This window comes from Armigeres subalbatus, chromosome 2, assembly GCF_024139115.2.
Source record: "Armigeres subalbatus isolate Guangzhou_Male chromosome 2, GZ_Asu_2, whole genome shotgun sequence".
Classification (NCBI taxonomy): Eukaryota; Metazoa; Arthropoda; class Insecta; order Diptera; family Culicidae; genus Armigeres; species Armigeres subalbatus.
This window is the reverse complement of record NC_085140.1, coordinates 114836961-114849992: the sequence shown is the minus strand read 5'-3', so window position 1 is coordinate 114849992 and position 13032 is coordinate 114836961. Positions and strand designations below refer to the sequence as shown.

The following is a 13032-nucleotide window of genomic DNA, read 5'->3' as shown; positions in this document are numbered from 1 at the left end:
AAAAGTACTACTAATATAATTTATTGATTCTTGTGTCCACAATCAAAATAAGACAAGATTGAAAAACGCGGAACAAAAATAAAGGAGAGTATGTTAACTATGAAGTCGATTCTGTTTATGCGACACATTAGGGGTATTCACTTAACGTCGTAGGTTGCTGCACATCTTTTTACAGAAATGGTTCATAGGCGATTTGAAATATGTCCCTTGCATTTGCATATGAAACTTTTCAATAATCAGATACGCAAATGTTTACGCCGTTAAGTGAATCCCCCTATTATACCTAGTTCTACTTCACACACGCTATTCCTACATCTGCAGATAAATTACATCACCGATAAGGGAATAATGAAAGAGCTGATACACGACAATAGCACAAGATATTCAACGATTGGAATAAAATAGCAATAATGGAACATCCTCACCAAATTTCCTGGATGATAACGAGTTTCGAGACAACCGAGGCTGAATCATGCAGTGTGGCATCATATGCACCAACAACGTCCAACTGAGGCTCGCACTAATACATATAAACACTCTTGTAAGCTTGCATTGCACTGCAAGCTTTTACTCTATATTCACAAGACACTTATTGCACAGTTATTTTGCATTTTTCAAAACGATAGTCACCAGAAATTATACGATTTTATTTTTGCGTCGTGGAACAGGCATTCGGAAACTTCAAATGTTGCCTGTCTTTTTTTCATTTGACTCAAAATTGAGTTTTGGCCCATAGTACGGTTTTGAGTGAACCACCCACTTTTGGGTAGTTCTTGTTTTCTGTATGTTTTCTACTACTATCACTTGTCACATCCCCACACTAATAAATCCACGACGTGGAACTAGCATACAAGCACTGAAATATTTCACACGAACGGCATTTCAGGATATTGTTGCCGTGTTTTTAGACTTTCATTGACAGCAGTGAGAACCGACAATAAATAACATAATGGAAAATCGATAACAAAATGGAAAATCGATAAATTTCTTCCTATTTCCACTTCTTTGATCCCAATCCCCCGCTTGCAGCACTTTGGTTATTATTGGATGCATCAATTTAACTACACATATCAATTTAAAAACGTTAAAAAACACTCGAAAATACTAAAAGTTTTAGAGCGCAAACAAAACACATCTATTCCACCGACACTGCGACACTCTCTCCCCAGTAACACACAAGCTCGCGGCAATAGCACCCAAACTACTAGCAAACCAATTAGTGTGCTGTGGTGAAACGTGGAGCAAAAAGTTTATTTCTCTATTGTGCCCTCGCCAAACGTATCATTTAGCGCGCATAATACCGCCAACACCACCGGCCCAGTCTCGCTGACTCAGTCCCCGCCAAATAGATGCACGCAACACCAAACAGTTGCCGTATTTCTTGAACACATAGAGACCACCGTCGCCAGGACCTGCAGCACTAGACACGTATACGGTACGTTACGTTGCTGGCTGGTGACACGGCACCGCGTGATGGGGTCATTGTTTAAACTAAACATTAAAACCGTAATCCAAGCGACAACAACTCAACACAAACTGGGAATCGCACTGGCAAAACATTATCGTCCTGTTTTTTTTTGTGTCGCACCTAACATAGTTTTAGCATCTCGCCAACTATGGTTGGAGGTATCATGTTTCAACGCAATATGCTCTAAGAAAGGTGTGGAGGAAGTCGACATTTACTTGTATTAGTAAACTGTCAACAAAAACAAACTTTGAGGGGAAATTGAGCGACGTCACACAAGCTTATGTTGTTAGTATGATGGTTGAGGCAGTGATATATTTTGAGCTTCTTATTAGAATGTCACAAGGTTATCGTGATATCGAACTAGAACCGTTAACCTGAATAACCTTAGAACAGAAAACTTATTCAGATACCTAGCCGAGTATCATCTAAAACTAAAGGATCTATCTAAAGGAAAGGAATCTAAAGGAAAATAACTATTTTTGTACTTTTGCCAGTCGTAGAAGTTTTCTGCTCAAACTGGTACGATAAACGAGCCACCATAGCTGCAAATGGATTGATTTGATGCAATCATGTGAACTAATGAATATCTTCAACATTGTTGTCAGTTTGTACATATCCATAGAATATCTTCTTTTCTCGTAAAACCTCTCCATCCTAAAAAAAACAGAAATTTAGCGCAAATTTAATTAAAGATATTTACCTCCGACATTCTCCGCTGCTGCATTTTTTCATGTTTGTTTATGCATAACAATGTGCAGGTTACCCTTAGGAACGGCAAGGGGAGGGATACAATCACATGCTTGCCTGGAGGAAAATTAAATAACAACTTTTGTGACATAGGGCGTCGTCAAGATGACAGACGTTGCTATATGAACAAAAGTACACGACGCACTACTACACATAGACTTCTGTGTAATACACGTATTGATTTCCACACCTTTAGTAGATCATATTGGTTTCAACACCCAGCATGAGCGTCGCCGCCTTCACTACTGTCCTCGATGTTGGAGCTTTTTCCGCGGTGAAGGTAGCGTGTGTTTACATTTTCTTTGGGCCTAAATATAAATGCGCTTTAATGCAGTTGACACATTCCGTACAATTGTTTACGGAAATAAAAATCAGCAACCGGTACAGTGCCTACTCAAAGCTTGAAGTTTTAACTGTTTTTGGTTATAGCGCATCCTTTGAATAAGATCAGCTATGACTAACAAAGTTAGTCATTTATATATTTGACATAAAATTGGCAGGGTTTCATATTTGATTTTATTTTTATTAGCCTGTACAACTGTCTGCGAGTCGTGAAATTTGCAACAAACGGATTGGACTAGTCATCAACATGTCGAAGACAAAGTAAATGATAGGAAGAGGCTCAGAGAGCAGAGAAAATCGTAGTCGCCTCATGGCAGGAAATCTCATGTACTTTGGCCGGTCAAGTAGCCAGAATGTCGGACAACAACCCGGTGAAAATGGTTCTCGACAACGATCTGACGGGAACAAGAAAGCGAGGTGCACAGCGGGCAAGGTAGATCGATGAGGTGGAAGATGATTTGCGGACCCTCCGCAGACTGCGTGGCCGGCGACGTGCAGCCATGAGCCGTGATGAATAGAGAAGGCTTTTATTTACTGCACAGGCCACTCCGGCCTTAGTTTGACTGTCTGACTTAGACTGTCTGAGATATAAATAATAATACTTTTGCAACAGTTTTCACACTTTTGCAATAAAAAAAACACTTAAACCATAGCTCTGTTTGATGATAAAATTTGTGTAAAGCAAGCCTCGTCCTTAACTGTGAATTCATTCGTCAGCTTGATTTCGTTTTGTGAATTTCTTCTTCGCTAAATTATTTATCTATTTCTTCACGGCACGTTAATTCTGTTGACTTGTCTTGGTACATAGCCCAAACCTCCAGCAGCTTCTGGTATTAGAACTTGCGCGTGTTGAATATGCACACGAGCATTTGTGAGCAAAACTCGCAAAAACATCGTAAAAGGGAGGTTCTGGTGGAGAGGTTTTCATGGTTTTCCTGTAGCTCGCACGCTTCCGTGCCACATTTCAGTAATTAAACAGTTGTTCAACTTGGCGTTTCTTTTTGCATTGTTGTTGATGTTTTTTTTTTTCTCATTCGGGCATGCCCACGGGGACAGGATCTGACAGAAGGTTCGCCTGCTAACCCACTCGGCAGCGGTTGGAAACACGAAACTTGTTCGTTCCTTCTGAACGCGCGCCGTTCCTCAGCCAGCCAGGCAGACTCCGCATGATGGATGGGGAGCGTGCAATTGAGCGAATCAGGATTTGTTTGAAGAACCCTTTTCTTTCGTTACTTTCCGCGGGTGATTTATGCTTAAGAGTTTTAAGAGGCACACAATAACAATGATGTTTGTTTCCATTTATGTTTAAAGTCAAGCGAGATACGGTGTGCCCGTAAGATAAAAAGACTACTAAAATAAAACCGTCATGAGAAAATAAGAAAAATTTGGGGATTCTCAATAAATATTAGATTATCGTTAATTATTGAATATTCTATGGATATACGACTATTTCCCAAAAACCAGGAACATATGAGCAATTGGTAATAATTAAACAAACATAATAGAGCAATTGAGTCCGATCAATGTCACCAACTGTGTGGCAGTAAAACAGCAGTCGGAGGAATTATGAATTAAGTAATGTCTATAAGTAACTTTTAATGTTTTCCGCACCAAATATCTAATCTTCCACGGGATGATATTTCATCAGTTTAATCAATCATCACTAGAATGGGAGAAATGACGGGTTTGGCAAGTTTTGTTCTACTATTTTCAGGGGTTTTCTTCAAAGACCAAACATTCTGAAATCTGGCAGCAAGCAGCAACATTGTTTGATTTTGATATAGAGCGAAATTCATCAACTATTAGGTAAACCCTCCTTCATTCCTAATTTCAAAACATTCGAACAAATACGATGAGCCGGGTACGTAAACAAAGTTTCAAGCAATAATCTGATGAAAATGGTTTTCGGTAGAAATCCAGAGCCCATGAGTAGGCTGGAAGAAAATTTGAAGTCCATTCACTGTGTAGAATTATGGCGTGTGCGTACCATTGGCACACTAAACGAAAACTAAAAAAAAACTTTTTGCACAGGCCCCTCCAGGTTTAGTTTGTTAATAAATAAGCAAATAATTGCATCAATATTGTTCAATCGACTTACCTTGAACCCTTTGTACCATTCCTTAATTGTGGATTCGTCGTACCGGGTATGTGATTTGAGAAAGTCCATATCCTCTTTCGAGAGGCGATCCTTACTACCTAAACAGCCCATGTCCTGAAAAATGAAATAAAAGAAAGAAAAAAAATCCATAAACATAACATCAGTAAGCTTATTCGAGTGCATTCATCGATGGGTGAAATGAAAATCCATTCCAAGAAAGCTAATCGATTATTTATCCGAACGAAATTGGATTCTGTTAAAGCGCTCCATGCATATTGATCCGGCCGCAAACACCACTGACCGACCAACCAACCTACCCTCTATCGCTTTCGAACCGGTATTATACATGTTGAATGAAATACGTTTGTTTTTCTTCACCCAATCAGAAGCTTTCATAAACCCGGAAACCGATCACATTCGTTTGAGTACCTACAGGAACGCATCATGCGAGCAAGCAAATCAAGGGGATTGCGGCCGAGCAGCCGGAAAATAAACCCCAACCCCGTTCATCCCTGCTCCACCGATATGGCCGCCACGCCAACATCATCCTCATCATCATCAGAGTGCAGGGAGTTCGGCCCCTCGAGAAGCCAAAATGGTGTTATGAACGAATGAATTGCGAAAACCAATGACAGCAGTGGGAGCGCAAAAAAATATAAGCTGGAAACGAAAATAACAAATCCTCGATGGGATTGAAACCGAAATGGATGGGGTTTGGGTTTCCCCCCATTTTCCAGTTCAGCATCTACCTAGCATGCTGATTGAATATTAAAGTTTTTTGGGAAAATATGACCTCGGTGCCCTATGGGCTGCGGTTATTGCGGTATGTTGACGATAGTCAAAATATATGGAAATAGCAGTTTGATAAGCGTACCATAAAAAAGTGTTATATTTGAGCAAAAAGTTCTGAGGTCACAAATGTGGAAAGTTAGGTTTTACTGTTGATTATGTTTTTTATAAGATTTCTAATCATTATAACAGTTTAAGATTTTTTTTCGCATGAAACGGAACTTTTCAAAATGTGATTAAAATATAGGAAAAATAAATATTACAATTTCGTTACAATTACAATGTCTTTGAGTGAAATATTCGAATAGTGGAACGAATTTTTTATAAGAAGGGCAAAGTTAAACATGCTTTAAATTCTACTCCAAGAGATAATTTACAATCTGATAATTTGATATCTAAATTAAAAACCTGATACACAAATGAAATCGTGAAATACAAATGGTGGATAAACATGCAATAATCGTAGTATATTTGTAATTATCGACCTCTATAGTCATAATTGAGGACATTCCATTATAATTCAAGGCACCAAGGCAGCAGAAAAAATTGAACAAAGCAAAATAAACATTATACATAATTAATCAACCCCTCCCTCATTCGAGAGTTCATGCTTATTCAGGCCAATTTCATTACACAGAACGAGAGTAACTTCTTTCACCTTGACGCAAAGCAACATATCATCGTCCCGAGCACTCATAAATTGCTCCAAAATTTTGTCCCCACGAGCTTCCCGCACCAGCAGCAGCAGCGGTGCCAGCGCAAGGATCGATACAATCAGAGGGCTTGGGTTACCGAGCTTTCGCCGGTTGTCGGCAGCCATCTCCGGGATCGCGAACGACGACCGATTAGTGAATTTCGTTTTTTCGATGGAACTTCACTGTGCGTACTAGACTTTTGTGTGCGTGTATTTGAGGATAAGGTGTATGTGTGCTGCGCAGCGATGCAACAGCGCGGTGGGGTGTGATGGGCTGTGAATAGAATGTCTGAAACGGAACAAGAAAGTGTGTGATGGTGTAGATAGAACTGGGTGGAGAATAATGCGAGCTTGAAAGGCCAGCAAAGATGAATTAGCATTGATAAAAAGCTTAAGAGCGGTTAACTATAGCAGCAGTGAATGCGAATAAAGGTTTTGACTGATAAAAGGAAACATTTTAATTGTAAGCAAAGCTTGATAGTACATGGGACAGATTTTACTCTTTATGGTTGATATAAACGTCATTAACAATAACCGTTCGATATAAGTGCGCGACGTTAGGCATAATGCACGTTAGAAATAATGGACGTTTGGCATAATTAAAATTCCCAATTCTTCATGTCATAAGAGGATTCTTCGAAAAGTATGAATTTCCGAATTCAAAAGAAAATTAATAAAAAAATTTCAAACGACTTTTTTTTTCGAAATAGTATTTGCCCGAAAATAAAATTTTCCGAGCATAACATTGCCCTATAAATAAAATTTCCTCGAAAGTATCATTTCTATGTTTATTACCTTTTCCTGATAAATTCACCTGGTGGTGATGGACCCTTTCTCGTGCGATTTTAAAATATTATTTGACCATAACTTTTGAGCCCATAGTTTGATCTGGCAAAATTGCAATTGCAAACAATGGGACAGGATTTCGCGTCGAATGCAACTTACTGCGAGCAAATCGGCTAAGGATAAGGGCCTGAAAATGAGTGAGCGCACAGACATTGAACGCGTTTTGCGCACAAACATACACACATGAATCTTGTCCACGTTATATTTCGGACACTCAGATAATGTCCAATTGATTTGTCGCCATTTCATCAATTTGGACAACAGCTAATACAAGCCGAAAGAGGCACATGAAGCGAAATGATATAGCTGTTGTAAATGGTTCAGATCAGTGGTTTGTAAAATTTTTAAATAATCTCGTGTCCGAAATTTTACGTGGACAGGCTTTACACACACACGCACACACAGACTTCACCTCAATTCATAGAACTGAGTTTATCGGTATTTAAAACTATGGGTCACCGGGCCTTCTATTAAAAGTTTGATTTTTGGTGCGAACATTTAGCCTTTACGTATATGCACTTTGTATACTTACTAAAGGCAAACACATTTGCCCCAAAACAATATTAGCCAGAAAATGATTTTTTCTGAAAATAACATTAGCTCGAGAACAACAAACAACATTTGCCCGAAAATAAAATTTGTCCGAAAATAACAATTATTCCAAAAATAGTGTTTGCCCGAAAATAACATTTACTCGAAAGTATCCTTTCCACACAAAAAATTCGAAAATAACAGTTTCTCTTGAATATCGCTTTCCCGAAAAAAAATCCTCGGTTTCTTCGATACCTGAGGGAGAATAAAATGCAGCTTCAATCTACCCATATCTTCATTTTTCCATTTCCGCTGACAATTGATCAAGGTCACCTGACGAGCTATTGCAAAAAAAAATCATCAGAGGCGATTTCTTATTGCCTGTGAGAATCGGAGAAGTTATCACGATTGGTGTTAATCGAAGAGGGGGCTACCTTCATACAAGCGATACATGCAACCTTAAGTATTTCGGTGCCGGTTATTGTACGCATGATGTAAATTCGCATCAGGCAATTTCACACAATGTGAAACTGCCGGAGGAACTTCCAGAGGAACTCCCGGAGGAACTTCCAGAGGAACTCCCGGAGGAACTTCCGGAGGAACTCCCGGAGGAACTCCCGGAGGAACTCCAGGAGGAACTCCCGGAGGAACTCCCGGAAGAACTCCCGGAGGAACTCCCGGAGGAACTCCCGGAGGAACTCCCGGAGGAACTCCGGAGGAACTCCCGGAGGAACTCCCGGAGGAACTCCCGGAGGAACTCCGGAGGAACTCCGGAGGAACTTCCGGAGGAACACTCCCGGAGGAACTTCCGGAGGAACACTCCCGGAGGAACTTCCGGAGGAACTCCCGGAGGAACTTCCATCCCGGAGGAACTTCCGGAGGACCTCCCGGAGGAACTTCCGGAGGAACTCCCGGAGGAACTTCCGGAGGAACTCCCGAAGAAACTCCCGGAGGAATTTCCGGAGGAACTCCCGGAGGAATTTCCGGAGGAACTCCCGGAGGAATTTCCGGAGGAACTCCCGGAGGAATTTCCGGAGGAACTCCCGGAGGAACTCCCGGAGGAACTCCCGGAGGAACTCCCGGAGGAACTTGCGGAGGAACTCCCGGAGGAACTTCCGGAGGAACTCCCGGAGGAACTTCCGGAGGAACTCCCGGAGGAACTTCCGGAGGAACTCCCGGAGGAACTTCCGGAGGAACTCCCGGAGGAACTTCCGGAGGAACTCCCGGAGGAACTTCCGGAGGAACTCCCGGAGGAACTTCCGGAGGAACTCCCGGAGGAACTTCCGAAGGAACTCCCGGAGGAACTTCCGAAGGAACTTCCGGAGGAACTCCCGGAGGAACTTCCGGAGGAACTCCCGGAGGAACTTCCGGAGGAACTCCCGGAGGAACTTCCGGAGGAACTCCCGGAGGAACTCCCGGAGGAATTTCCGGAGGAACTCCCGGAGGAATTTCCGGAGGAACTCCCGGAGGAATTTCCGGAGGAATTTCCGGAGGAACTCCCGGAGGAACTCCCGGAGGAACTCCCGGAGGAACTCCCGGAGGAACTCCGGGAGGAACTCCCGGAGGAACTCCCGGAGGAACTCCCGGAGGAACTCCCGGAGGAACTCCCGGAGGAACTCCCGGAGGAACTCCCGGAGGAACTCCCGGAGGAACTCCCGGAGGAACTCCCGGAGGAACTCCCGGAGGAACTCCCGGAGGAATTTCCGGAGTAACTCCCGTAGGAACTCCCGGAGGACTTTCCGGAGGAACTCCCGGAGTAACTCCCATAGGAACTCCCGGAGGAACTCCCGGAGGAACTCCCGAAGGAACTCCCGGAGGAACTCCCGGAGGAACTCTCGGAGGAACTCCCGGAGGAACTCCCGGAGGAATTTCCAGAGGAACTCCCGGAGGAATTTCCGGAGGAACTCCCGGAGGAATTTCCGGAGGAACTCCCGGAGGAACTCCCGGAGGAACTCCCGGATTAGAGGTGTCCAAAAATCGTCGGCGGCGGCGTTTGTCAGAATTTACATTCATTTTCAAGTTGTTTTTTTGCAATTTATTTTTCTTGTACACTTTGTACACACATTAGCGAAAAAATCTTAAGAATTTCATGGGAAAAGTCTGAGGATTTTTTTCATTTTTCACGTGATCTAGGGGAAGTGTTCCGCTATTCATTTCATCGCAAAACAAAGCAGTTTAGCATCAATCCGCTCAAAAAAATCACAAAAATAATAAACAAATCAATTTCCTGTTCGTTGCTCTTTGTTTTCGATGGGATGAATATGGGAGCTATGAGATGAAGTGCCGAACCGTTCTCCTACTTTGGAGTTTTGAGAATATTTGGAAATTTAAAGAGAAGCTCCTTAGAACTCGCAAGGAAAATTATTAGTGAAAAAATCTTCAGATTTTCTACGAGAAATTGATCCAAATTTCTACAGGATGCTCCGGAGTTTTCACGGAAAATTCTTCAGAGTTTCCGCGGAAAACTGTTCGGAAGTTCCATAGGAAATTTAATGGAATTTGCTTGTTTTTTTCAATTTCTACACGGAAAAAAATGTGTTAGAATCAAACCAACAATATTTATTGTTGATACAACCACAATTAAGATTGAATCAATCATTCGGCACATAGCGATAGTTCACTGGTTTATTACATTTGTTTGTTTCTTTATTTACACCAACAGACAAGACACATTCTAGTCGATTCAACTCTCGTATTGCTTTCAAGCTTTCACTGTCAAATACTCAGGGATCGTAATGCTCACTCATTCTCACAAGCAGAGGATGCTCACTCACGCAGATTTTCACCTAAAAATAATTTTGCGGAAAAGAAAAAAAGGCCTTATGAAAGATAAATATTTGTCCCTTACTGTTCGAGCCGTGAAAAGTTGATTTGCTTGTTTTCTCACATCTTTTATCTTTTCGAACCTTCACCAATGCACACAAGATCAGCCTTTTTGGAATAAATACTCATCCCAACAAGCAGTCAACGTGGAGGTATGGCTAGAGTGAGCGCAATTCAGTGCTTTTTTTGTTGGTGTTCTAGGTTCGAATCCCATTGCGGCCTTAATTTATTTTATAGACACACACAGAAAATTTTTGCAAAAAATGCGTGAGGCGTAAGAAAATGAAACGAAAAAAGAATTTCATCAAGTAGATTTTTGTTTATTGTCAGGCCTGCTCTAGAGAAACAAGAACGAGTGGAGTATGTTTCTCGCCACAGACTGTCAACAGAGATTCTCCTTCGGCCGAAAATCGCTTGTTTTCGTCTCACTGAAACGAAAAGTACGAACTCTGCAAATAATACATCAGAACAACAATATTCATGATTGTTTTTATTTACGAAATTTCTGCGAAACTTATTAATTGTCAATATGATGATTTCAACAAAAGAGGAAAAAGTGACTACAACAGAATCGCATTAGCTGAAAAAAACAATGACGTTCGTTTGAATAAAGCAGTGAATCAGTGTTGAAACAACAAATTTGAAGATTGAAACAACAATGCCCTCATTGTTTGATGCAACAAACGAAACAGTTGTTTCAATCGTACAAGATTCTTCTGCGTGTATAGAAAACTTTTCAAAATTTCCACGAGGAATTTCAAGGAATTTCACTCATCCTTTTCATAATTTAAACATTCAATTTTTAAATTTTTACGAGAAGCTGTTTTGTTTCTCGGAATTTTGAACGAATTTCTTTGGATTTCAACGGGACATTCTTTGTTTTGCTTATAGCAAATTCTTCAGGAAATCACCAAAAAAAAATGGGAAAGGGTCGTTTGGCTGAAAATTATTCCACGAAAAGAAATTTCGGTTATAAACCGTTGCCTCTGGCATTTCGGCCAAAGGACCTTTTTGGCAAACAATATTTTCGGTCAGATGACCTATTTGGCCAAACAACTTTTTTGGATAAATGACTAAATGATATTTTCGGTCGCATGTATTTATTTCTTTGATCGATATTGTCAGCCAGATGAGTCTAATGATTTATTTGGCCAAACACCTTTCGGCCAAATGACCTTTCTTGCTTTTTGGTCGAAAGTCATTCGACGATAAGCCATTTGTTCGAATTTCGCTTGGCCGAACAACACGGTAAGCCGAATTCCATTTGGCGGAATTATGTAAACGATTGTCCGAATCGGTTGTTGGATCGAAAATGGTTAGACCGAAAATGCAATTTGGCCAGCAAAGTTGTTTGCCCGAGCAACCCTGTTGGCTGAAACTACCGTTTGGTCGAAAATGTGGTTTAGCCGAAAATGACCTTTCTGCAAAACACTTCGACACTTAAGGCAAGATGTCCATTTCGGCCAAATGGTCCTTTCTGTCAAACGAGCCATTGAGCTATTCGGTCAACGGATTTTTTCAGCCCAAGGATTTTCTCAGCCAAAGGAACTGCTCGGCCGAACGACATTATCGACAGTATGTACCTTTCGACCAAACGACATTTTCGACGAAATAACTTTAGGCTAGATGGACTTCGGCTAACTCCTTTGATTCTTAACCGATTTTGACGATTAACCTATTAAACGCACCGGTTTAGGTCTCTAGTTTTCAAATCTGGGAAGAGAACTGGCACTGGCCACACGGATAATTCCGGGATCGAGTGGGGTACTTTTTTATCTCAAATCGGATGACCTTGCTAAAAGTCTTAAATCTCATTTTTTGGTGTGTCCTAATTCATGAAACCACGAGACATGTTCTTAGTGCCTATTTTAAGGTTCTTTGGTGGGTTTGGACAGGTTCTGTGGCATTTCGGAAACCTGGTCTCCCCGGGGAAGTGACCATTTTTCGATTTGATCCGAAACCCACTTATGACGTCTCAAACTTCATGAATTCGCGAAACGAACTCAATAGAGTGTATTTAGAGGTACTTGAGTGGTATTAGCCAGGTTCCGTGGCATTCCGGGAACCTGGTTCCCCCGGGGAAGTGGTCACTTTTTGATGTGATCTTAAACCTATCTTGCAACGTCTCAAACTTCATGATTTCGCGAAACGAGTTCACCAAAGAACCTTAAAATAGCTCAACAGAGTCAATAGTGCTTCATTTCGCGAAATTATGAAGTTTGAGACGTCACAAGATGGGTTTCAGATCACATCAAAAAGTGGCCACTTCCCCAAGGGGTTTCCGAAATGCCACAGAACACCAGAACCAGAACCACCAAGGAATCTTGGAAGAAGCACTATTTAACTAAGTGGGCTGTTCGGCCACATTGAGAGTTGACGTAAAGTCAATATCAAATTCTCTCCACGAACAGCCTAGATAGCGTGGTGTTGGCAGCTGGTTATCTGGCTAAGAATAACATTACGGATTGCATGTCCCAGTGGTAAAAGTGCACCATACTGGTGACCCCTAATTATCGGTGTGATGCGGCTTTATGCTTACCGTGCCTACGAATGAATGGTTAGGGGGGTCTAATAAGAACCTAACCGCAAACGGAGCCTGTGAAGCACCAGGGCCCCTTTCACAGTATTTAGCCCTCGTTGCGCTAACCGGAGCTATGGCGTAGTTGACTTTTTGCTTCTCCGAGATAATCGGCT

At 41.6% G+C, this 13032-nt stretch overlaps 2 protein-coding genes across 11 annotated transcripts in view; both read right to left on the bottom strand.

Moving 5' to 3' along the window:
* LOC134210699 (neurocalcin homolog) overlaps positions 1-13032 on the bottom strand; it is a 493920-nt gene that overhangs the window by 212669 nt on the left and 268219 nt on the right. The gene's annotated exons all lie outside the window — the stretch shown is intronic.
* The window catches only part of LOC134210698 (neuronal calcium sensor 2), a 413535-nt gene that overhangs the window by 145191 nt on the left and 255312 nt on the right, over positions 1-13032 (bottom strand). For all 7 annotated transcript variants that reach the window (XM_062686920.1, XM_062686915.1, XM_062686918.1 and 4 more), the window contains one exon: positions 4656-4769. In XM_062686920.1, coding sequence (XP_062542904.1) covers positions 4656-4766 — 111 coding nt within the window. In that variant the 5' untranslated portion in view covers positions 4767-4769. The remainder of the gene's footprint in view (positions 1-4655; positions 4770-13032) is intronic.